The sequence below is a fragment of the Suillus subaureus genome (assembly GCF_016647635.1).
Source record: "Suillus subaureus strain MN1 chromosome Unknown BJ212scaffold_2, whole genome shotgun sequence".
Taxonomy (NCBI): domain Eukaryota; kingdom Fungi; phylum Basidiomycota; class Agaricomycetes; order Boletales; family Suillaceae; genus Suillus; species Suillus subaureus.
The window spans coordinates 112,878-137,668 of record NW_024538558.1 but is presented as its reverse complement, the minus strand read 5'-3'; the positions used below and the strand labels follow the sequence as shown (position 1 = coordinate 137,668).

The window sequence follows — 24,791 nt, the reverse complement described above, 5'->3', positions numbered from 1 at the left end:
GCCATCTACTCAAGACTTCATCTGGTTTGTTTCTTAACCTTATAGGCAGACAATTGCATCTCATTAGCTAGAAAAGACATTCTACAATGCCTCCCCCACACTATGATTTCCTCATCAAGGTGAGCACGCTGCGTACACACTCCAGACCTCGCACATATAACTTGCTTCGCAGCTGCTCTTGATTGGCGACTCAGGTGCGTTTGTTCCGTGGTTCTAGCGTGTTCCAATTTTAAGTTGTTCCCTAGGTGTTGGGAAGTCCTGTCTTTTGCTCCGCTTCTGCGACGATGCGTGGACGCCATCGTTCATCACCACAATCGGCATTGACTTCAAGATCCGTACAATCGAGTTAGATGGAAAGCGTATCAAGCTTCAAATTGTGCGTCCCAACACAGTCATGAACTGTTCGCTTTACAAAGCTAACCTTTATTGTACAGTGGGACACTGCTGGCCAGGAGCGGTTTAGAACTATAACGACTGCGTACTACCGTGGAGCAATGGGCATCCTTCTTGTGTACGACGTCACAGATGAACGATCATACAATAGTACGCGCTATAAGCATCGCCACTTTTGTCCCACCTTGATACATTTCATCTCTAGGTATCCGCACTTGGCATGCTAACATCGAACAACATGCCTCAGAGGGTGTCAACAAGATACTCATCGGTAATAAGTCAGATTGGACAGACAAGCGAGCCGTAACAGAAACCCAGGGACGTGAACTTGCTGAGGAACTTGGCATGAAGTTTATGGAGACATCTGCCAAGGCGAATGACGGTGTAGAAGAGGCCTTCTTCACCCTTGCAAGGTTTGTTGCATTGTGCTACATTTGCAGGCTTGACACTCAATTTCCAACTGTACAGAGATTGCAAGACTCGGCTCATCGACTCGCAAGCAGACTCAGCTGTCTCGGTTGGGGGTGCTTCCAACGCAGATGGGTCAGTGAAAGTCAACCAACCTGCGGCTTCAGCGTCAATCGGTTGCTGCTCATAAGCACCTATGTTGGACGCTAGTATAATTCGAGCTCATTTTGTTCATCTTTTGCAAACTACTTCGTGTTACCTCCGTATTCCCCTTCCATGTAATACTGTTCTACCACATGACGCGGTGCTGTTGACTGAATATCTTCATTAGTATTTGAAGCAAATGTTGCTTTGACTCGTTGCGCAGTGCGCAAGTGCCGAAGTTTTAATTTAAGATGAGCATGTTGCTTATGACTCCCCGAATTTAATGATGCCACTCGCCACATATTTAGTGTGTACGTGTTATTGTGTGTGGACTTCCGGTGATGCCTACATGTGAGGACGGAGAGATCTCGCGGGAGTAATCTGCCCGACTGCTGCATCATGCATCATGTGAGGCCTTCCTAAATTATATTCTGTAAGCTTACAACGAGACGAAAACCAATGCGTCGTAAGTACTTCAGTCATATTTTATGCAGTCACCCGGGCATTCGAGATGTTCTTCTAATTTAAGGTTTTCTTGAATGCTCGAGCAGGGTGAAGTTTATTCACCGTGACAACCGAGCTCGAGCACTCAGTAACAAACTACTCAAGAACTACTAGGAACTACTAACGTGTCATGGCGTCAATCACACTGCACCAATGCGGAAGCAGGAACACTACTCACTGTCACGGCAACTCCGGCGGTTCGCACAAATACAAGAAGCCACCCTACCAGGCTGGTGAGTCACGGAGTTAGATGAAAACTACTTATACTCACAGAGCGGTCAATAAGTACTTTTACGCATACATCGTCATAACAGCAATCTTCAGTTGATTTGCAGAGGAAGGGACATGTCGTGCTGTCAGCACTGACGGGAGACACTGTCAACTTAAAAGCAGCAATAACGGCGAGGACGAAGAGACGCATTATTTGTGAGATGTGATATGGGGTCCCAAAAATAAATCTGAAGGGGAGTAGGAAGACAGCTTGCTCTTATGCCCTGAATAGTGTTCTGTCCAGAACCTCAGCGTCCACCTGAAATACTCTTTCAAACAGATGATATTTGCATTGCCAGCAGACCTCAGATTTGACTTGCTCTGTCTCCGACAAAGTTATCTTGACGTGCCAACTCACCGGGCAGAAGAACACTGGTAATACAACCTGTTGTTGTATCCGGCCCACGATAGGTGACGCGACTGGAAAGTTCCTAGGGACTTGAGTCAGGGGTCTCATGGATACAAAGAGAAATATCATGCATGGGGGAACGCAAAATCGGATACTGGGAGATCTAAAATCCAAGGAAGAGTCCCCAGGTATACTATTATTTTCAAGACGTACACTACTATATGCAGTGCCATATTGTTGAGAATCTCAATTGGTTCTCATGTCCTACTGAGATAGATTTACTTGTCATATATTTCGGTAAGTTCCGCTTGTACTTTACGTGCTACGTATAACTCCGCTAGTCGTATTCAGTGAATTTCAGTCACTGCACGAGCCCCACCAACTGGACATGCCTTGAATCTCAACACATATGGTGCCGGACTCCGGCCACGTGAAAACCTAATCTAACCCTAAATCACTGCGGGCCATTACACGTCTCTCTGTAGATCCGCAAAGGCCCTCCGAGTCCGGGCATCCCAGGACCTTTTTTCGGTCTAAGCAATGCTCCACTAGAGTGACGTCTCCCAATATTTCATTCAATCGCATTACAGGGGAGAAGCACAGTTAAGTTTACATTCGGACTCTACTCAGGCTGCCACACCAATGTAAGCAGGATTCTTTTCGTCTCCGCTTTCCTCGCAGTCTTCTTCGAGACAGTACACTATCGTAGCCATGTCATCGCATATCGTCTTTACCGGGCTGAAATGCCAATGCAGCATCTCCTTGTCTATGGTGTTCCTGATGGCGTCGGGATAACACGCGCTTCGGTGGCAGTGATGCATATGCAATTGGAACGGCTCTGCACTCACGCGAAAACCTTGTCGGACGTATTTCATAAGTGCTATCAATGTTTACAGATTGTTTGCGTCGTCCAGATATACGGCGGGATTCACCAATCTCTTCTCTCTTGTCCACTTGGGGTAGAAACAAACGAGGGTACGTGAGGTGATACTGTCTCAACGCTGATAAGCGCACCCGTGAAACCTCAAGAAACACAAAATACTTGCGAAGGACGACGCGATGCCACTGTAGAAGTCCCGTCGTCAGGGAGTTTCCGGAGCTCTTGATCCGATACTACATGCGAGGCGAGAGGAACGTATGATGAATGACCTGACGTCGATGAACTACAAGCCCTGATAAAAAGGGTTTGCAAAATTCAGACAGCGTTGCAAATAGAACAGGCATAACAGGGACAATTGGGAGGTGATTATGCGGTATGAAACCCGGTAGGCCTGTATGATCCAGCGCACAATTGTTTTTGCTAAACCAATACCCATTTCTAGGTCCTGGGACTGACGTTGGTTCTCCACTAAAATACGCATTTCATAGCAGGCACAGACGTGGCACTAGACACGTTTTACGTGAAGGAATGCTGTATTTCTTCATTTGGTCTGGCTAGGTAAGATTAGTCTCCATTGTTGTGAGGACGGAGCGCCGGTACATGATGCCTCATGCCTAATAGAGTCCCCTGCATGAACATCAGGGAAGTCTTTACGTACTATTGTCTTCGACATTCACAGGTATTTGTAGTATGTACAGGCGCAACTTTGGAAACAGATGGAATCCAAGAAGACCATATAGGGGTGCGAGTGAGGCAATTTCACTCAATGTACTATATGTGACCGGCGTGCAGCAGGCTGAAAATAGTTACTGTAGAAGTACAGCAGTGGAGCCGCATTGTCCTCATGTCTGCTAGGGTGGCATATCAATGAACTACGAGCGCAGCACCCTACCAGGTGAAGCGAAGGACCTGGTTTTGGCTCTTAGTCTTGAAGAAATTAATACATGTAGGCTGTAATCAAATGATTACACATCCCGTATTGATATTGTCTGCAAAGTATTGCTTGAGGGTGAACCAAAGTTTATAATAATTGCAACTGACAGGCGTCGGCAAATCAAGCCTTGCGCTGCGGGTCAGCGATGACGTTCAGTTCCCTTCGTTCATTTCAACAAATGGAATTAACTTCAAAGCATGAGACAGGTCGATGGAAAGTATGTCCGGATTGCGACTGCGAGTACAATTCTACTTTGTCGAGGCGATGCGCGGGAACTACGTTATCGCACGAGTGGAACACGGCAGGGCAGCAACGTGTTCAGGAAACCACCAACACACCTAACGCAGGACCAGTAGTATTGTGAAGGTATATGACGTCACGAATCAGATGTCCTGACCTGCTCATAGATATCCGTAGCGTATCAAGCAGATGCTGTCAACGCTATGCTTCTTAGGGGCAAGGCAGACGTGCTGGGCAGACCAATTGTAACGGAATAACAAGAAAAGCTTTAGCGTCTTTCGACTGGGCATCACATTCACGGAGACATGAGCAGAGACGGACGGGGGCGCAGATGGTGCATTCTTTGGCGCTCAAAGGTGTGAAGGAGCATGCATTTCATGCTGCAACCGGTATTTCTGGGGACGAAGCCTTTGTATGTTGCACCTGTGGACACAAAGATATTGGAGCGCTGTGACAGCTAGATTGGGCGTAGGGAGCAAAGGAAATACAAGAAAAAAACAATGAACAATGGCCTGGTGTTAACGTTGAGCGAGTAGCTTGATTGTAGCTCGTTGGGCTTGTATAGTGCCAGTTGATTATAAGAATGGGGCCATAACTGACAGACATAGTACAAGTAACAAAGTCGTCCCGCTGGGCAAAGTTTACAAACAGGCTTGAAATCAGTCCGGAGAAAGAGATTGGCAATTACCGAAAGCGGTGTTGTGGCACCGCCACCGACAAGATTACTAGTTTCATTTGTAGGTTTTAAGGATTTCATCGACTTGCTCTAATGCTCTCATCTGCCCTTCCTTCCTCCCCGCATTCAGACTTTCATTACTTTCCTTTTGAAAAATCTTCGAAAAAGCTACAGCAAATGGATATATGCGTCACTACACGCCGCGCTTGGAAGTCACAAATGATACGTGAACAGGAGGCCGCAGGTTCACAGGCACACCTATCACCGCCTACACCAGTTTCTGCCGAAACATCACCAGAAGCTGATGAGCCAGTTCACTTCGCGCAGATAGCAGGTCCTTCAAAGCGACCTAGAATATTGTCAGTCGCACCCGAGCCAACATCATGCCCTCCGAAGTCGAAGAAACGCGCGACTATAAGCGCGTCTTCGTCACGTACTCAAAGTCGACAACGTTCCGAAACTCTCGATATCGAGTCTATATATCGAAGCAGTCGTTCTCGATCAACTTCGACCTTTCCTCCAGCTGATCTCCTTCATCGTCGACAGTTGTGGATCACTGAGGATGGTTCGCCAGGTGAGAACTTTGTCAGTGCCGCGTCTGTAGTAACGATATTATCTCGATCGTACAAAACTTGTGAGAATCCATATATCACGCGCAAATTTCATTCGAATTTATACTCATTGCAGATTTCAAGAATTTGGACGATTCCAGTGACACCTCATTTGAAGCTGAATCTCATCCTGCCACCGAACTCGAGTATCCTAATTCTAACGCCTGTGAGACGTGCGTGTTGTGTGGTGACTTATACTGCTTCTTGCTGATCTACCTCGCGTGCAGCTATTACATACTGGCTCCTAAGGACCCAGATCACTACAACCCCATCATGTGCCTAGAACAATCATTATATACTATCTTCGAATGTGCGTTGCTACCGTCACCAGTCGCGAGCACGGATTCTGATGCAATACTAGGCTACCTTACGCCCGCGCAGCAAGCGCTATTTGGAACATTACCTACAGACTTTCTACAGGATGTCGATAACACACCGCCATCCTCACCACTCACACAGCTTTCGGGTGATTCAGAACATTCAAGTCCTGTAAAATTCCCTTCGTACGACCCTCGTGGAATGAACCATTTGCGTCTCCTCCAACGTTCCATCCGACGGCGTGACGGACCACTTTTCCTTTCTACCATGCAAAACGTTAACCAGCTCCTCCGTGCGCTGAAATACCCACCACTCCCATCGGACCCATTTGCACCTTCACCTCCTAATGTACTTATAGAGGCTATTAAAGGTTGGCCATCAAGCGAAATCCCAAATCGGGTGCTCATGCGCATAATCGACGAAACGTATCAACGTTCCGTAGGCCCACATGCTCTTAAGTTAAACCGCTACGAGGCATTTTCGAGCGAGGTGTATGGCGAACTGATGCCCTCGTTCACGTCGGATATCATCGCCGCCACACGACTCCACAAGGATTCTTTATTTATGGATTTGGGCTGCGGGGTTGGAAATGTGCTCGTGCAAGCGAGCCTAGAAACGTGCTGCAGAAGCTACGGAATTGAGGTGATGCCTACACCTGCGGAGGTAGGGAGAGAGCAGCTAAGGCAGATGAAGAAGCGTTGTAGGATGTGGGGACTTTCAATGGGAGAGGTGGAACTAGAGGAAGGAGACATGCTGACCAGTCGGAGAGTGACTGAGTTGCTACCTCAGGCGGATGTTGTACTGGTCAACAACAAGGTGTTCCAGCAGTCGTGTCAGTGAATTTCTTTTGTTTGTGGCAAAACATATTGATCACGTTACAGTAAACGAAGCACTACGCCCGCGGTTTCTAGATTTAAAAGAAGGCGCTATTGTTGTCTCCTTGAAGCCATTCGTCTCTTCTCTCAATGCACGCGTTACTGAGCGCAACGTGAGTGATGACACATATCCGCTTCACACATTTATCTCATGAATCCCGCAGGTGGATGATATAAGCGCGATCTTTGATGTATCTGAGCGGCCCTACCGCTCTGGCAGCGTTTCATGGGGCAGCGGAGGTGGCTCGTATTATCTACATCGAGTTGACCGGGAAGGCTATGCGGTCATCAAACAACAGTTTGAGAACCAGCGCGCGAGGAGTGCGCGTGCCTCACGGCGGTGATAATCTAATAGACACTAATAGACATTTTGCTCTCATACTATCGTTGTTACCTGTCGACACAAGTGATGAGTACCCTGTTACCCTTCCGAAGTACTTTAGCTCTCAAATGTTAACAAGAACAAGGTGTAGCGTAACGTAAGAACGTAATGACAAGACCTCGAAAACCTCGTCAGCTGCAGATTTGCCTCTGATTTACCCGAGTAAGTAGTGGGAAATGAGTGGCAGCAAAAACCTCTTGTCCACAAACGGGACAGCTTTCTGGTGCTCGCCAATGGCAACGACGATTCGTTTTACATGAAAATTGCCACCTAAACCTCGATCAACTCAACCTACAACTCGGGTCATTCATTACCCATCTCTTTGCTTGTCCAGAATACCTGCTATCTGCGCCCATCTAATTCACAAGTCAAGTTTCATCAGTTCCACCGCACCAAACTCTACCCGTCTATCACTTTCGCTGCGCTCGTCCTTCTCCGACAAAGTCCACATTCTCTCTGCTAAGCTCATCCCGCCGACAACGCTGGACATGCTGTCACCGAGTTATTTGACATCGATCTCTCCGGCCTGAACCGCATCTCCCCCAAGTATAGTGGATTGTACTACTCGTATCTTATCGGTATCATTATCGTTCGGTATTCCAGAACATGAGCCTGCGCCGGTATCACCGCCATCAAACATCATTGATTCATCATTCTCGCACTCACGAACGGGAACAATAACTTAGACGTGTTGTCCGTTTCAGGATCCTTCGTTGAAGTTGGAAGAGCTTTGAAAACATAGAGACACGTCTCCCTCTTTTTTTTTTTTTTTGCTTGGAAACAATTTTTTCTTACATCTCCTTGTGTATTGTCTTAGTATTAGAGAGTGATCAAATTTACTTGTATTTCTTGAATCATCTTCTGTTTTATGCGGTTTACTTAAGGAGGAGAAGGCGCTCCGACATTTTTCTGATGGCTGGGCGAAAGTAGGAAGTGGTGGGAGGACCTTGGCAGGTCACGCTCCGGCGCAAGGTTCCGAGGCGTAGAGGTAGGGCCATGCTTCATAGGGTTGTAGATGCAATTGGCGCGTGACGCGGGAGGGCAAAGGTTGGAGGTTGGGTGTGGTAGTAGGCGGAGTGAGACTGCGGGTCGGGCGTGGTGGGCAGTAGATGGTGCTTAGCCTCACCATACACGAGTGATACTTTACCGAGCGCCGAGCAGTGCTGAAGGTCTTGACCTCTGCTGTAAGTGTAGCGCACGTACGTCAACATTTGGTACTAGCCGAAGCACTTCGAGGGGGCACTTACGACTCTGAAGACTGAGAACACTGGAACAACGTAAAAGAACAATGGATATAATCAATGGGCATTGGGCGATAATGAGAAACGTGGCATGTCAACAGCTTCAGATTGGCAACTAAGATGATCCTGGAGCTTGGAGATGAAGTTCCTTCGTGCACAGGTCAGGCGCCAATCATTGATAACGTAAGTATTAATTACCTACGCAAAGTGTTCTGCCCTTCGGATAACGCAAGGAGGCAGGACCCCAAGCCCTTCTAGCACCACTCACTGCCTTTCATTGGAATGAGCCGAGAAGAGGTGGCGATTCTAGAAGAGCTCGGATGCATAATTGCGGAAGACCCAGTTATGACATGTGTAATTCAGAGCGTCAAAAGCTGGTCGACCCCGATCCCGCGCTTCGAAGTTTGGAAAAAATGCATAACTTGCGCGGATCATAATACGGATGGTCTCTACGTCCGGTACAAGACGACCATCTGACCCGGAATACAGATATGGAATGATACTGGGGTCGTAAAGCCAGGAACGCTGGAGATATCAAGAATCCGGTAAGCTCTTGAACTGCTCACCCAGATGGCTTCAAGTTGAAAAGCTAGCCGTAAAGGTAATTCTGGGACGATTGTGTACTCATCCTGACATAGAAAGAGCGACTATCTTTTTTTTTTATTCCTGCCAAAGACTAGGTCAATCTCGCGAACTATGAATCGATGAGCAATTCGGCGGCGCTAGGCCTATTCGCAGGATCCAGACGTAAACATCTCTGTATCATAGCTGCAGCCTGTCGTAGAAGAGAAGTCTTCCTCCTCTACTGTGACGCCTTTGCCGCAGTATCTGATGCACGGTGGTATCACGCATCGTTCAATGTAATCCCACCGGAGTGATGAATTCGGTTTGTTGAGATAACCTGCACAAGATAGATCGAACAGTGAATAAGTGGTGGAGATCTGAGTCCGGTGATAAGTTCGAGAAGTGATCCCGGCCAGAGGTGTAGGGGCTCAATAATGCGATCACTTACATGATGAATGTGACACAAAAGTTAACTCCATGTACCAGCAAAAGAGTTTTTATAAGCGTCTTCCCAGAACCTGCGTTCTGAGCATGTTCTTCACTCCCATACCTACCACCAGGAACACAAACGTAATTTTTACATAGGGCACTGCACCAAGATGACAACAAATGGGACGTATAGGAGTGAAAAGGATTTAAACCAATTTTGCACTTCCAGCAAGAATATCCGCATTTTGGCATCCAGCCAAGCCTACCAATAGTGAGAGGAAATCGTGGACTGTATGTCGAGTCTAGTGGTGAGGATAGGGGGGCCGTCGTCATTGCCACAAGTGGGGGCAGAGAAAATGTCACCGTCGATCGATTTGTGCAGGTTGAGCATCAGCCGCGAGATTAGAGTAACAGACATGCTGCTCCGAGGGCATAGTCAGACTTTGATCGATATTTATCACACCAGCCACTGACCAACTAGTAAATGTGCTCAGAGAGCCCCTGGCGATATCCTTGCCAATGACCAGTTAATGGTCATCATAGATATATGATATAGGTTAGTGTGCTCACTGAACCGCACTGAATCAAGCTGTGAGTGTGCGACTCAACCAATGATTCAAATATTCATCTGTTGACTCACGTAGTACGTCAGGATGTTCGGTATATTGAACAGTGTCATTGCTCTTAAGCGATGGGGTCAGATTCACTTGAATCACAATTTCACTAGCAATCTCACCCGAAGTACATTGCACCTGCATTCGGTTGGTTAAGTGATCACAATACTGATGTAGCGAAACATTTACCGTCCTGAAACATGACATCAATAATATTTCTTCTGGACCTTGTCAGAGATAACCGTAGTAATCCTCTGATTTTGAAAATCTTAATCACTGTGAGGACAAAGATGAGCAACTCATAAACAGACAGGGTCACCCATGCAACACCAAGACCTGCAAATAAATAGAGTCAGGGCATAAAACCACGTGCCAATACATCTCGAGTTCACTGACGAATGGTTCTGCAACAACGCTTGAGCAGGCGCGTAGAACCATGAAGAGGATGACGTACGCCTCTGCTGTATATGTTTGATAACAGCCTCCTCCTTTTGGCAAGTTGGTCACAGTGATTGGATAAAGACCAAAGGTCTCTGTCTAGAAACGATCAGTATACTCCGGAGTCAAACATTTCATGCAAACACGCACAGCAGCTCCTCCCGTAAAGGCAAGGATGCAAATTACCAAGAAAGCAAGCATACGTTTGCTACGGCCGTAGAGAGCATAAGTGCGAAGAGTCAATATGACTGAAATTTTTAGTAAATGAATTCTCGACATAAACATCCACTCACGGCAAACAATAACTGTTTGTGAAAAAATGAGCACTTGTCTTGATAGCGTGTATGTCGGACAGCTAAGTATTTGCTAAGCAAAAGGACAGATCTTCAAGAACCAAAATCGAACCTCTGCGCGAAAAAAAGTCGTGAGCCTGCCATGTAAGTACATGTATGCTGAAATATAGCACCTCAAGTGAGACAGGCAGGAAATACCCAATCAAACCATAGACATTTCCCAGCAGAGCAACATAGCGATTAAGCAGAAACAACACTGCAGACAACATCTTCGGGCGACACCAAATACAGGAAATCTCTTCTGTGAGGGTCGCCATATGGTCGTATATCAGAATAGCTAGTAGAAAATAGTGTCAACGTCCTGACGGCAAAAACAAAATAAATCGTAGTACTGGTTGGCACTAGAATGGCCGGGTAGTAGAACATGAAGCTGCCAGGGAGCACTATCAGTCTATCAAGATACATGGTACCGATCCGTGCGTGTGCGACTCACATTTGGTGTGCTTGAATGATATCTTCCATTACAATGAAACAATATGCAGCAGTGGGGTGTTGAGCATGCTCGGTGCGATTTTATATACCAACTTGAGACCCAGGCCAACGTTCCTCCGCAAATGTCATCATCCACTGACCAGGTGCTGTGTATGCAAACCCACGAGGTCTCAAATACAAGCAGTTAATTTCTTGTTGGTCGGCGAGTCCCATGGAGACGTAAACCAAGCTAAGAGATCACCAGGTTGTTACACTATGATTGCATGCATGCGCATTTGATCCGAAAATAACGTTGGCGATGTCAATTATGACTTGCTGTTTTGAAGGCGTAGCCCGTGAGAACCGAACGTTGATTAGGTCATCCACAGCACCTGCCACTGGAGTGCACAAGTACGTACCTGTGAGCTGGGCGCCTTACGTATCATACAGCGTTCAATTGCTTCATCATGGGCTTGTTGTCTCTTTAGCGTTCACAACGGCTACAATGTTCGTGGTTCCGTCGAATCCGCCGTTTCTGCCTTGCGTGTCGTTTTCTTGGCAGCGCTTGTTTCAACTTCAAGTCCGAGAACGTTTCTAACAAATCGACACCCCACATATGCCCCTGGACGATTCCGCCAGGGTCTATAATAGACTTGCCAATAACGTTAGACTATCACATGTTACTCGCCATCAGCGATGCACTGGAAGTGCATTTTGACTTTGCCCATTACCCTGCCCGGGCCGCATGTCCAGGGTCCTTGGGCTTCGGGAGTTTGTTCCTGTAAAGCTCCCGCGAACATGTGCACCACATTAATTTGCATCGCCCATCCTTGCAAGCCTGAGACCGAAGGGGATTTTGCGGAGGAGGAAAGTTGAAAATAGTATTTCGCGCAGCAAACCTGTTTTATATGGTATTTATTTTATGCCTTGTTCAAATATGTTCAAGCCTGCTTTGTGACAGCCATGAAACCGCTCAAGAGCATCGGTTCTAATCAATGTTTTCGCTTCATGGAAAAAACAAGGAGGCCGAAACTGCTCGTTCATATGATATTCATGTATCTAATCATAGATAAGACACTGTCCGCGTCATCCACTTCGCCATCACCGAAAATCTCCCTCATCAGATCCGCAGTGGTTTGCATTGGCTCAGGAGCTTGGGTGTCCTCCGAAGATTTGTTTCGGTGAATAGGTGCTGCCTCGTGCATATCTGGACATGGATGGTGATCACTGGCGGATGGAAGTTCTTGAGGTGCAGTCATATCAATGTCGACCGTAGGCCGAGGTCGCCGACGGGGATCACTCGTCTTCTTTGACGCCTGCGCCCTCTCAAACATGCAGAGTACACCAAAATCGCCATATACGACGCGCTTCATGGAAGTGCTATTTGCACCGATCGGAAATCCCGGAGTTGCATTGGACTGAAACCAAAATTCGTCCTTGGCGTCTACCATCTCGTGGCCCGTTATAACGCCGACACGGGAATCCGCCAAGCCCTGAACGCCTGGTGATCACTGTAGCTGTCGCTCATCGTAACTGCACTCGTATGAATATCGGGGCCTCACGAAGGGCAGCATATCCCGGGTCGTTTTGTTCACGTCGCGAATGCCAATAATAGCTCGCTTGCGCTTTGGACTGGATTCTCCACACTCGTATTCGTCGTATGCTTCTCCATGCATAAGCTGACGAGCATAGTGCGCATGAAGAATTTTGAGATCTGGTGTTGATCGCTGAGAAAGGTTTAGCGAAGCAGAACTACGCTGGAGGGTGGTGCGGGACTGGATACGTTTCATCCTGTCCTTGAGTGTCCGAAAATGTCTATTTTGTGGACGTGACCTCAATGGATGCTTTGGTCTCGGATGTGAAGGAGAGCAAGTCGGAGATGACGGAGTCCATGGCATCTCCTCTGCGTGAAATGAAAGAAATCTAGCCTTTAGTTCCGCCTAGCAATGGTAAGTGAAGAGCCGTCGAAAGTTTGGTGGGGCATATCTCACCCAGTGGTTTGCGGTATATCGCAAAGAAGGTCCCGATGCTCCCTGAGTATCGATGCCATGATTTTGGGAAGAAATACAGACTGGAGATTGGTAGGTGTCAAATTGACCGATCATGGTAGCCAGCCACGAGATTAGATGAGTGCACGGGATAGGAAAGATTGTTTGGAGATAAAATATAGGGGAAGGAAGGTAGTAGGACCTTGAATACCATGTCGTACCATGGTCTTGAATAGAACGCCGGATGTCTCAGACGCATCATTCCAGTCTGAATTGCAACTTCATCGAAGATTATAAAAGATATCATACTTGGGACTCAAGCTGAGGCAGAAGAGAGCTCTAGCAAATCCTGATCAGCACTCGCGCCAAATCGGCTCATTGGGACTCGACATTTAACCATTGTCTCGACTCTCGCTGGGCAAGAATACGTGAGGCAGAGAGGACATGCGGCACCATGTAGGAATGACCATCCACATATCGCCCTACGTATAAGATGCGCATCGGTCAGCGACAGAGATGAGCGCTTCGCCTACATAAAACGTGAGCTGTGAACCGGACACATGATGAAACAAGGGACGTTAAAAAAGCGAACGGGCGCCCAACTAACCTATCTTGACTCCAAAAACGCACATTGTCCCAGTTTACAGCTCGCTCCTCTCGCTAGTGACTGAGTTGGTCTGAACAGAGCTTCTTGTAAGTGATAACTAGGTTTTTGTGCAAGATAAAGCTGACCGCTCGTTTTACTTACCAGCGATTTTGGACTCTTGCAAAGATGTCTTGCGAATTCTCGAACAACGGTGCAACAGCTCCTGTGTACGGTCCTGAAGCCGTCCTGCGAGTCAGTATTGAATTTCTATAAGCTGGTATTTCACGCAACACACTGTGATGAAAAGATAGGCCCGTAGTAGGCTCACCAGAATTCATTGCCCTTCCCAGATTACTCGTCTAATTTCACTATCCCAGCGGAGCCCTCTCGCATGCAAAGAGCACGATCACCTATGAGACACTGGGCGCCGATTACGTCTTCCGCGAATAGTAGAAAGTAACAGACGCCAGTGGTCAAACCCCCGTTGGGCGATACGAGGTCATACTGCCGAGGTACAAGATGTTGTAAACCTGCCTGGGAGACGACAGAACATCACCTGCAGGTTCATGGGACAGCTCAGTCAGACTATGAGACATAGAAAGTGGTACACAAATAGGCAATGACTGGCGAGATGAAGGGAGTCTGGTATAGATATTCAGCATGATATTGTCTCCAAATGGCAACACTGTTGTGAGTGGAAGCCTCGATGATGGGAAAGTGAGGTTGTGGGAGACAGGGAACTCGAAGGTCGTTGCCAAATGGACAGAGCATGCTGATTATTTGTCATCAGTGTGCTGGAGTGGATATGATGAGTTGTAAGTGGTGAGCGGATCCAAAGATGGGACAGCAAGACGTCGAGAGTGGAGAAAGAGTACTTGGTCCAATTCAGATGCTCATCCAACAGATCCAAAAATGTGACATGCGGATACGTGCATTGATGCCATCACTCAAAGTTGTATCACGTGTAACCAGATTTGACGACAACGCAGTAAAAATCTGGGATGTGAAGACAATCGAGTTACGTCCTTGCGAGTGGATCACGGGATAACACAGTGCATTTGTGGAATATACAAACCTCCAAGTTGGATCCGTCAGCACTCAGCCCCAGTGAAAGTCGGTCAGACGCCAGCCGACGGAGAACGACGGAAATCGACGAACTGTGAAAAGTATGATGTCAGTCGACGAGCGTCGACAAATGGCGCGTTACGTCGATGCACAGACGACTGGTAGCAACGCTGATTGACGCCAGTCTATAAAACATCGAGTAGTTAGATTTCCGTAGATTTGAATAGATGGCTCGCATCCATTGGTTCTCACATCATATCGACGCAAATTGACGGAAAACAATGCATTTGAAAGTTACAAAAGCAACAAAAAAAAGCTAAAAATGGGCTACCCGCCCGCTCATTCGCACCAGCTCTTCCGTCCTACTACCCACCCCTGCTGACGATACCTAGCACCTAGCTAATGCAGCGTACCACCAGAGAACTTTGCAAGAACATCGACTGTGTTCGCGGTCCAAACACAGCCAGCAACCTAAATAGAACACACGAATAAGTGTATAATAGGAATAGGATCAGTACTTACCAGATTCGAGGCCTCGATGTCGTAGTTCTGTAGTCAGCATTACAATGAGAGCAACGCATAAGATAAGAATAATAAAATCTGAAAGCACTCTCGGACGCATGCTCGAAAGCGAGGAAAAGCGAAATTCCATGTTCAATGTCAGAATCATCTAGCCGTGCTTGTGCTTGTGGTGGGTTTCGCAAATGCTCCAATGCATCTCCGATAAGTCCAGCACCGTCGTCGAGAGTAGCATTATGCAGCGCGAGAATAAATTGCATATCTCGCTGAAGTTCAAAACGTTTCGCATCACGACCCAACTGATCTAGGTCAAGATCTTTCAATGGATTATGCCAATGTGCTGCAGGTGGTGTCTCGTCACGCTGATCTTGATCGGCTGCATGCATCTCATTATTGTCAAGATCGTCAGGCGGTCCATCAGGCTCTCGATGCTGCTCGTCATCATCACGACCTTCAAGATCTCGGGGCAAGGCATCAAAGTCTGGCTCTGGTATGTATTGATCATTGTCTGGACTGCCTGGGGGATGCGGAAGATTGACATCCTACATCATAATATTAGCGAGGTAACTTAGATTGTACAATTGCCTTACATTAACAAACAGTTCTTCTGATCCACATCTGCGCTTGCATGAAGGCCTGTCGTCATCACTGCTACTGGAAGATGTAGTGGAAGAGGGTGTACGTCCCGAACCGGAGGCAATGGGAGGTTGCATGAGAGATGGTCCTGCAGCTGGTGCATTGTTCGTAGTAGTAGCAACAAAGTTTTGAAATGACCAAGAGAGCCGTGCAGCTCGCACTCGAGGCTTCTCATCCTCATCAGCCTCTTGCAGGTGTCTTTGCCATGTCCTGAGGGACTTCAGACACTTCCGCTGTCCATGACAATATTTCCGACAGCAACACCAGTGTTCTGCGTTCATAGGCTAACTACAATGTCATGTGCTTAGTAGCCACATAGTAAATGAAAGAACACACCTTTGGGAGCCTTCAGATTGGTTTCGAGTAGCCTCAGTGACACGACAAAGTACAAAATCAATGTTGCTCAAGACTCGTTGAACGTACGTTGAGCCGCGCAGCGTGCAAGAGAATATTGGCCTTATCAGCTCAAATCAAACACGTTGTTCAACGTTTGTTTACACAAGTTAGATTTCCATCAATCTAGGTCTACTGACTACTCCGAACCTACAAATCCATCAATCTCCGTCCGAGGGCATCTGACCGATTCTTACTGGGACTCAGCGCTCATCGATCATCGGCGGTTAACAAAGGTATTTCGAGACAGATTTTTCGGTCTTTTCTTTGCTCTTATGGTCGTTTTTGCATGACTATGTGATCCAGCGACAAGAGAACCCACCCGTACCCATGTCTGGATTCTGGGTCATGGCTAAGAAATGGCTTACAAAGCAGGGTCATTCCGAAAACCAAACGTCCATCTGACTCCGTCACCGCCATCCCATTCTCGCAGATATTACCTCGCGAACTTGAAAGTAGGAGATCTGGTGCACCTGCTCGAAACGAAAATCATGCGTTATTCTAGGAAGAATGCCGAGTCAAAGTGGAGAAGCTGAGCTATGACGTTATTGAACGACTGTTCCGCTCTGGCTTTTCAGAAGCAACAGCCGACCAGGAAGACAATGCGAGCATCGAGCAACATTTTGACAACTTGCACACCACGCTTGTCTCGCAATCTATCAGACGTTTTCTTATAATTACTTCGTATGTGAGTTGTAAACACTGGAGCAACGTAACGGAAATATAGCAATTAGGGTAGATAATAAGACAGTGTGAATGTTACATTGAATAGGTAGCTTCAGACTCATGATCTTGGAGATTGGAGGAGACGTTCCTATGTGCGCAGGTCAGGTACTGAATTGCAAAATTCAGCGGAAATACACACCCTTGCGAGTTTCTGCCCTTCAGATAAAATGATGAGGCAAGCCCATAAACCCTTCAAAGACCACTGCCTTTCAAGCCAGGAGAGGAGGTAATGATCCCAGAAGAGCTTAAATGCATGGTTGAGCTTGTCGTCCCGTGGATTCGGAGCTCGCGAGAGATGGAAAGCCCAGTTTTGGCATGTATAGTTCAGGATGTCAGAAGCTGATTGACTTTGTTCCCGTGTTTTGTGTGCGAAGATTGTAAATGCAGTCATGGCATGGATGACTTCGATGTCTGGTAAAAGATTATGTTGTGGGAATGTTGAGGTGGAATGATCCTGAGGCCTTAATGCTAGGAAGACCGGAAACATCAAGAAATCTGGTAAGCTCTTGAACTCTTGGATTACTTGAAAAGTAGGCAGTAAATGCAATTCTGGGACTATTGCACTTTCATTGCATCAGGAAAAGTACATATTACTTAAGCTTGCCTTAAACAGACTTAAGTCATACTTTTGTTACTTAGCAAAAATGGATCTACTTTGCCAGTACTTTGCCAGAAATTCAACTTTAAGATATTCAGAAAAAAATTGTTCAGTCATATTAGCATACATATTTTGTTATAGGCTGCACTAAAAAAATACAAGATTTACTAGGTGAACAATGCATGAGAGACACACAAATGTGGCTAAGTTGATTAAGTAAGATTAAGCAACATGCACTTTTCCTGATGTGATTGCTTCCAGTGTGCTTGAGAACTCTTCTGTTGTCACCCACATAGATGCTGCAGGGGTCAACTGCCATGCTTGGCCATGGGGTGTCTATAGCCAGTTTCACCCACTCCCTGTCTGCAACCAGTCTCTCCCACCTTTGGTCTGCAGCCAGTCTCAGCCACTCATAGTTTTCAGCCAGTCTCGCCCACTCTGGGTGTGCAGCCATTCCTGGCCACTCGGAGTCTGCAGCCCGCTAGGGGTTCTTAGACACTATTGCCCATGCAAGGTATGTAGCCACTCTCCCCTGCCTGTAGTCAGCAGCCACTCTCCTCCAATCTGGGTCAGCAGCCAGTCTTGTCCACACCAGGTCAGTAGCCAATCTTGCCCATGTGAGGTCTGCAGCCATGCATACCTGATTGGAGTCTGTAGCCCATTCAGGGATTGCAGCCAGTCTTGCTCACTCTGGGTCTCCAGCCACTCCCACCCACTGCTTGTGTCCAACCATTGTTGCCCACTCTCGGTTTTCTGGAGCCACACTTTTCCACATTGGCTCTGCAACCATGTTGGCCTGCTTGGGGTCTGAAGCCAGTCTTGTCCATTCGAGGTCTGCAGCCAGTCATGCCCACTGCTGGTCTCTTACCAGGCCAGTCCACCCTGGGTCTGCTGCAGCCAGTCTTGTCCACCCTGTTTCTGCAGCCATTCTTGTCCACTTGGAGTCTGCAACCCATTCGGGGTCCATAGCCACTCTTACCCACACAAGGTATGCAGCCACTTTCCCCCACCTGGAGTCAGTAACCACTCTTCCCTGGTCTGGGTCAGCAGCCAGTCTTGAGCACCCTGGGTCAGCAGCCACTCTTCCCTGCTCTGTGTTAGCAGCCAGTCTCATCTGTTCAGAGTTTTCAGCCATACTTGTGCACTCTGGGACTGCAACCAGTCTTGCCCACTCTGAGATTGCAGCCATTCACAACCACTTGAAGTCTGTTGCAACCAATTTCACCCATGCCAGGTCTGCAGCCAGTCATGTGCAGTCTGGGTCTGCAACCAGCCTTGCTCATCCAGAGTAGGCAGCCAGTTTTGGGTCCCTGCCCACTCTTGTCCCATCTGAGTTTCTAGCCACTCTCGCCCACTGTTGGTCTCCAGCCACTCTAGCCCACTCTTGGTTTGTTGCACCCACTCTCACCCTCCTGAGGTCTCTAGCCAGCTTCGGCCACTCTGGGTCTGCAACCAGGCTTTCCCATCCTGGGTCTGCAGCCAGTCTTGCCCATACTTCGTCTGCTGCCACTCTTTTCTCCTGCTCCACAATGGCAGCCAGTCTCACCTTCCCTGAGGTTGCAGCCAGTCCTGCCCACTCTGGGTCTGCAGCCAGTCAAGTCTGTTTGAGGTTTGCAACCAGTCTTGGCCAGCCCAGGTCTGCAGCCAGCCTCTTAGAATCCGGGTTGGCAATAACCCTTGCATCTGGGTTTGTATCTACTACTGGCTGGATGAAGTGTGCAGCCAGGACTGTCTGCTCCCAGTGTCTAACCAATGTTTTTTGCTGCTGCTCTGCAGCCACTCTGCTCCACTCAGAGTTTTCAGCCACTCATGCCCACTCAGAGATCTCAGCCGCTCACACCCTCTGTGGGTTTCTAGCCACTTTCAACCTCTCTGGGTACACAGCCAGTATTCCCCATTGTTGGCCAGCCAGGCATATATGTCCACTATCTCCAGCCACTGTAGCCCCTCTGGAGTAGTGTTGACCATTCTGTGTGTTCAGCCACTGCCCAGTCTTCAGCCAGTACCACCCGCATTCTGTTTCCAACCAGTCTCTTCCCCTCTGGGTCTCTAGCCAATCTTGACTACTCTTGGTCTCTAACCAATCATGCCTGCTCTTGGTGCCTAACCAGTTCCACCCACCTGGGGTCTGTAGCCACTCCCACACACCTTGGATCTGCTGCAACCACTCCTGCCCCCCTTCTGTCTATAGCCACTCTCGCCCCTCTTCTTTTTGCAGCCACTCTCACTCCTTTTGTCTCTGCAGCCACTCTTGCCCCCCTGGGGTTTATATCCAGTCTTGACCATTCTGAGTCTGCAGCCAATCTCACCCACTCTGGGTGTGCAACCATTTTCGACCGCTTGATGTGTCCAACCAGCCTTGCTCACTGATGTACTCTGACCAGTCTCTCCCACTCCAGGTCTCCAGGAATCTTTTCTTGCCCAGATCTCCAGTGACCTTTTGCCATCTCTGAATCCACAGCCACCCTTGCCCACTCTTCAACCACTCTCATCTGCTCTCGCTTTGTAACCACACTTCCCCCTCTGAGGTCTTCAGCCAGTCCCAACCCTCCTGGGTCTGCAGCCAGTATTTGCCTCTTTCAGTCTGCAGCCATGCACACCTGTCTGGAGCCCCCAACCATGAGTGCAACCCCAGATTGCATTCTCCCCAAATCCATAGAAGACATGTGAGAATGTACAGTGGCTCAGGTGGCTTGACCATGAAAGATAATGAGCATTGTAGGCTCTGTGGGTCATCGTGTTTCATAGCTTGACTCTGCCTCTTCAATTCTAAGAGTGCATCCAGGAGAGCTGAGTATTCTGAAATATCTTGTGTCATCAAGCAGAAACAGGAATCAGCAAGTATGGAATGGGGTGATGTGATATCTTGTACTTCAGCAAGGCTGCAGTTTGAGGGATCGGAAACATAGTTGTGAACAGATAAGTGATAGATATTCAATGGGAAACTGCTGTTTGTAGGGATATCCATGATAGATCATAGTTGCACCAGTGTCATCCCAACATCCCTACCCTGACCAGAGCCAAGAAGTTGTGAGATTTGTGAAATTGGTAGAGGGTCTGCAAGGGCAGCAATGTCAGACAAATGGAGGTATGCCTGCTTGGGATTGGCACAGGTAGAGAGAATACAATCATATAACTTATACACCTCTGTTCCAGGTAGTGATCTATTTGTTAACTTGAGCATAAGCTGAAGGCAAATGTTGGGATCATGTTCTTTATCATTGATAAAGTTGATCATTGTGGAAGCCATGATAAAATGCCTGCCTGCTCGGCTCGCTAGCCATGCAAGTTGATCCCTCAACAGCTGTGGGAAATTGGGATGGCAACTTTGCAACTCTGTGAAGGAATGCTGCAAGAAAATATATATATCTTTGTCAACATCCTTGCCATCTAATGAAATGGTGCCAGCAACTCCCTCCCCAGAAGTGTTCACTGGTATCTTGTACACCAGCAGGTGCATCTCCTCTTTTTGAATGGCTTTGTGGATATGCTTTTCTGAGCGACTTGTAAGCAGGATGTGGATCACAGGAAGATCAGGATCATGAAGAGTTTGGCCAAGGAGAGAGATCAGATCAGCGACAGTGTCAGGCTTGCATTCATTGAGGGTGTCAATAACAAACACTGGAGGTGCACACTCCCACAGCCTGGATTCTAGGTGCCAGAGAGGTTGGTGAAATAATACCTTCATCTGGTCTTGAAGAGACTTGCTGGAGTCCAGAACTGCAGGATTCTCACTGATAGCTCTGTTCATGTCCCTCTGGATGCTGGGAAAATTGGTTGCAAGCTGGTAAGCAAGGGTCGCAAAGAAATGACCAGTCATGCTGCAGTTTGTGTGCTTGTGCGAGAAAAAGAATGTCCCCACAAGCTGTGTTTCAACATTCATCTCCTCTGTCACTTTCAGACCTTTCATCCTCTCAGCTACTGTGAATGCTACAGCAGATTTTCTGATGCCTGCTGTGCCATGCAACCAAATGATTTGACTCTTCTTTTGCTCGTCCAATGATCTGTGGATAATTTTGAGAAGGTCCACTCAGGTCCCTTCCAAACATTTCAGATGGGGCTGGCATTCAGGAGAGTCATATTCAGCACCCAGGATGGTGACATGGGACAGCTTCTCCCAAGGTCCAGCAGATGATTGAGAAACTGTCAATGAGGTCAAAGAATGCAACAAGGGATAAGAGAAGGAGATACTAACACTGATCCCAGCCACTCATTGACAGATATTGATATGAGAATGTCACACCGATTGTGGGTTGGTAGTACTAGGAATGGAACAAGTCAGGAAGGTGCTAGTTGGGTTCAACATTGTAGTTAGAAATCATAGCGGTGCTTGCTATCTTGGATGGGATAACATACACCTACAAGGTTGATTGAATGATCAAAGTCTAAGCTGCAAATTCTATCTTTTGGGTCCGAAGGAGGTTCTGAAATGTTTTGAGATGTGAAATGATTCTTTCACAGCAAGCGTGTTCTAATGCCAGCAGCAAAGTGATTGAGTACTTAATTGAGATGTTTAAAAAGATGCCTGTAATAGAATGGATAATTGGTTGCAGCTATTCAAAGCTTGCCAGATGGTGGTTGGATGCAGACAAGTTGAAAGGATGTGTGGGTGCTTGTCTGCCTGCTGACACCAGGTTGCTGTGTGTGATGACTGTGAGAAGTGATAGCTTTCAGAGTTGGCACAAGTGGGAATGTTTCAGATGCTCAAGTAACCAGATACAAGGATCAAATTCAAGAACACTGGTCTATATGATACAAGTCTAGGTACATCTTATACTGTATCATGCAGAGTGGCTTGTGATAAAGGAATCATGTGTTTAGACTTTGTTTCATATGTGGCAGGGGGGAGCTTGGACCTTTTCTCTTTCTCATTTGGACATGATCAGTCTTGGACTTGTCCATCTGTCACATACCCCCCTCCAGAGGTCGCCCGACCTCTACTTCTTTGGGATATGCCCTTTGACCTTCATGCAGGCTGCCTTAGCCACCTCTGTGGTCTCGGTGTCCATCATCTCAGCATCTGCATCTTCTGGTGGAGATGGGTGCTTGGGAGCCAGTGTGAAGAAGTAATTGGTACTAGGCGGTTAGCAACTAGCACTACTTATCCTAAGAGGTGTGAGTGTTAAGAACCATGCTCAAAGGAGAGAGAGACTGACTCAGAGGGGCTTGGCCTCAGCTTGTACACTGTGCCCCTTACCCAAGTATGTGCCCTTCATTTCAGAGGAAGTCCGATGATGGTCTGATGAAGTCCAGAGGACTTCTGGAGGCTGGCTACTCTGGTGGAGAGTGCGGGAGGACTTCCGGAGGAGCGCGGGAAATGTCCAGAGGAGCATGGGAGAGTTCTGGAGGAATGCAGGAAATGCTCAGGAGAGTTCCCACTGCAAGGTAATACTTCTACAGGAAAACAGGATGGAAGGATAGGAGGTCTGGAGGACAGGATGTCCGGAGGTATGGAGTATGGAGGACAGAACATCTGAAGGTACGGAGGGTGGAATGTCCGAAGGACAGGATGCCCAGAGGTATGAGGGACAGGATGTCCAGAGGTACAGAAGACAGGAGGTCTGGAGGTCTGGAAGGAATAGGGGCTACATCGGATGAAGTCCGATGTAGAAGCAAACAGAGGTAGACTACCCTAAGGTAGAGTCAGAGGGACAGGAAGTGGACCTAAGTCTGGAAAGAGGGTAAGTGCCAGAAAGGCAAGACTCTAGCCTAGGGAAGCAATCCCTAGACTTGGGACAGAGACATAGGGGACAAATCCGAAGGTCCGGAATTCCAGCCTAGGGAATCCATCCCTAGGCCTTATGGAAAAGGACAAACTCAGATGGACTGAAGTCTGGAAGAAGATTAGGCAAGTCTAAGGTGATATTCAGACTGAGGACTCTACTGTAGTTGTACAGGGGTTATATACTAGAGGCTATCTGAGAGGATCAGTAAGCAAAGGAGTAAGGCTATGTACGAGCATGCGGAAACACATTGGTAAGTAAGACAGAACATAAGTAAATGAACTGGGAGATGAAACTAGTACAAGGATCAATCAGCAAGACAGAAACAGAGATAACCGAGAACTGGAAAGGCGGAGATGCCTAAATGGGGATAGGCACAGGATCTCGGACAGAGGGTGGGAATAGGTCCGGAGATAGTAACAGTTAATATCCGGAGATCTGGTGATCCGGAAGGCAGGGCGGAAACAGGACTGAGATATGTGAGGTAGTGGATGTAGTCCAGAATCTGAGAGGAGGTAAAGTCTGGATGTCTTGCTGGACAGAATGTGCATAGGGTGGACAGGATAGGGGATCCAGGAATGAGCCAGATATGGGGTCTGGAAATAGGTCCAGAAAGCGTGGGAATATGATGGGATCTATGTCTGGCATATGGGATATGACAGTGAGTTAATTGATTGGCCTGAGAGGACTACTATTGAATGTCATATCTGCATATCCAGATCTCAGATCTGATACTTATCTCATCTCAGATCCAATCCACATCTTATCTCCCTCCAACATCTCGTCATCCAATCTGTCCACTTGTCTGGTCCAGTCCACAATTTATCTGAATCCACAACCAGTGCTCGTCTCCTTTCAGTAATCCCCTAACTCCAGTATTTTGGTTATCTGTATATCTGTCCTGCTCCCTGATCCATTACCTATGCTTCATTTCTGTTTCATTATTTGTGATCCATTTCTACTTACCAATAGACTATCCATATGCTTTGTACATAGCCTTGGACCCTGCTTGTTAAGGTTGTACTCAAGGCTAAGTGGATCTGAAGGGCTTTGGCCTCAGCTCATGCACTGTGCCCCTTACTCGAGTATTGCCCCTTATTTCAGGAAGGCAAGACTAACACATCTGGAGGGTTGGACAGGTAACATAGTGGATCCAGATGACTTCTGGATGCAGGATAAGTATTATAAGGCTAATCCAGATGAGTCCAGACTAGAAACTAGCAGTAAGGGCTGTTGTAGACAGAGGTGGATGCGGATAGACTATAAGAATCAATCCTAAGTCTTGGAGGGTGACAAGAGTAGCAGTACTCAGGTCCAGAGGACGGGAATAAGCAGAACTAAGTTGATATTTGAACTGAGGTACTACAGAGAGTTACAGGAGGTTATATACTATAGGTATCTAACAGAATGATCAATCAGCAGAGTCCAAGGCTATGTATGAAGCATATGGATGGTCTATTGGTAAGTAGAAATGGATCACAAATAATGAAACAGAAATGAAGCATAGGTAACAGATCAGGGAG

The 24,791-nt window shown here is 47.4% G+C and overlaps 6 protein-coding genes across 6 annotated transcripts; 2 read left to right on the top strand and 4 right to left on the bottom strand.

The window, feature by feature from the left end:
* Positions 1-86: 86 nt before the first annotated feature.
* Positions 87-991, top strand: BJ212DRAFT_1259875 (ras family-domain-containing protein; the record flags this gene model as incomplete). The annotated part of the gene is made up of 6 exons (XM_041330061.1): positions 87-119; positions 173-194; positions 246-376; positions 435-543; positions 599-806; positions 862-991. 6 exons carry the CDS (start codon positions 87-89, stop codon positions 989-991), a joined length of 633 nt encoding a protein of 210 aa, XP_041198704.1.
* Positions 992-5,017: 4,026 nt separating this feature from the next.
* On the top strand, positions 5,018-6,946 carry BJ212DRAFT_1259894 (S-adenosyl-L-methionine-dependent methyltransferase; the record flags this gene model as incomplete). Its single annotated transcript, XM_041330065.1, has 6 exons — positions 5,018-5,432; positions 5,486-5,582; positions 5,637-5,719; positions 5,771-6,559; positions 6,609-6,715; positions 6,767-6,946. 6 exons carry the CDS (start codon positions 5,018-5,020, stop codon positions 6,944-6,946), a joined length of 1,671 nt encoding a protein of 556 aa, XP_041198703.1.
* A 2,671-nt stretch (positions 6,947-9,617) lies between these two features.
* Positions 9,618-11,370, bottom strand: BJ212DRAFT_1314099 (uncharacterized protein). The gene is made up of 12 exons (XM_041334113.1): positions 11,057-11,370; positions 10,956-10,993; positions 10,735-10,900; positions 10,564-10,625; positions 10,421-10,518; positions 10,287-10,369; positions 10,229-10,236; positions 9,955-10,168; positions 9,859-9,901; positions 9,789-9,797; positions 9,693-9,730; positions 9,618-9,637 (listed from the first exon to the last, which is right to left on the bottom strand). Exons 1-8 carry the CDS (start codon positions 11,083-11,085, stop codon positions 9,993-9,995), a joined length of 660 nt encoding a protein of 219 aa, XP_041198702.1. The 5' UTR covers positions 11,086-11,370; the 3' UTR covers positions 9,618-9,637; positions 9,693-9,730; positions 9,789-9,797; positions 9,859-9,901; positions 9,955-9,992.
* A 704-nt stretch (positions 11,371-12,074) lies between these two features.
* On the bottom strand, positions 12,075-13,139 carry BJ212DRAFT_1474833 (uncharacterized protein; the record flags this gene model as incomplete). Its single annotated transcript, XM_041339154.1, has 3 exons — positions 12,075-12,527; positions 12,597-12,974; positions 13,026-13,139. 3 exons carry the CDS (start codon positions 13,137-13,139, stop codon positions 12,075-12,077), a joined length of 945 nt encoding a protein of 314 aa, XP_041198701.1.
* A 1,802-nt stretch (positions 13,140-14,941) lies between these two features.
* On the bottom strand, positions 14,942-15,676 carry BJ212DRAFT_1314073 (uncharacterized protein). The gene has a single exon (XM_041334112.1). It carries the CDS (start codon positions 15,576-15,578, stop codon positions 15,192-15,194), a length of 387 nt encoding a protein of 128 aa, XP_041198700.1. The 5' UTR covers positions 15,579-15,676; the 3' UTR covers positions 14,942-15,191.
* A 4,843-nt stretch (positions 15,677-20,519) lies between these two features.
* On the bottom strand, positions 20,520-21,455 carry BJ212DRAFT_1294883 (uncharacterized protein; the record flags this gene model as incomplete). The annotated part of the gene is made up of 1 exon (XM_041332262.1): positions 20,520-21,455. The coding sequence occupies one exon, from the start codon at positions 21,453-21,455 to the stop codon at positions 20,520-20,522; it is 936 nt and encodes a 311-aa protein (XP_041198699.1).
* Positions 21,456-24,791: the final 3,336 nt, after the last annotated feature.

Coding starts and splice junctions, on each gene's coding strand:
- BJ212DRAFT_1314099 (XM_041334113.1), bottom strand. CDS start 11,085: ATGGAAGATATCATTCAAGCACACCAAAT. Junction 10,901..10,955: donor GGCCATTCTAGTGCCAACCA/GTACTACGATTT, acceptor ATTTTCTACTAG/CTATTCTGATATACGACCAT. Junction 10,626..10,734: donor CTGCCTGTCTCACTTGAGGT/GCTATATTTCAG, acceptor GCAAATACTTAG/CTGTCCGACATACACGCTAT.
- BJ212DRAFT_1314073 (XM_041334112.1), bottom strand. CDS start 15,578: ATGCATGCAGCCGATCAAGATCAGCGTGACGAGACACCACCTGCAGCA.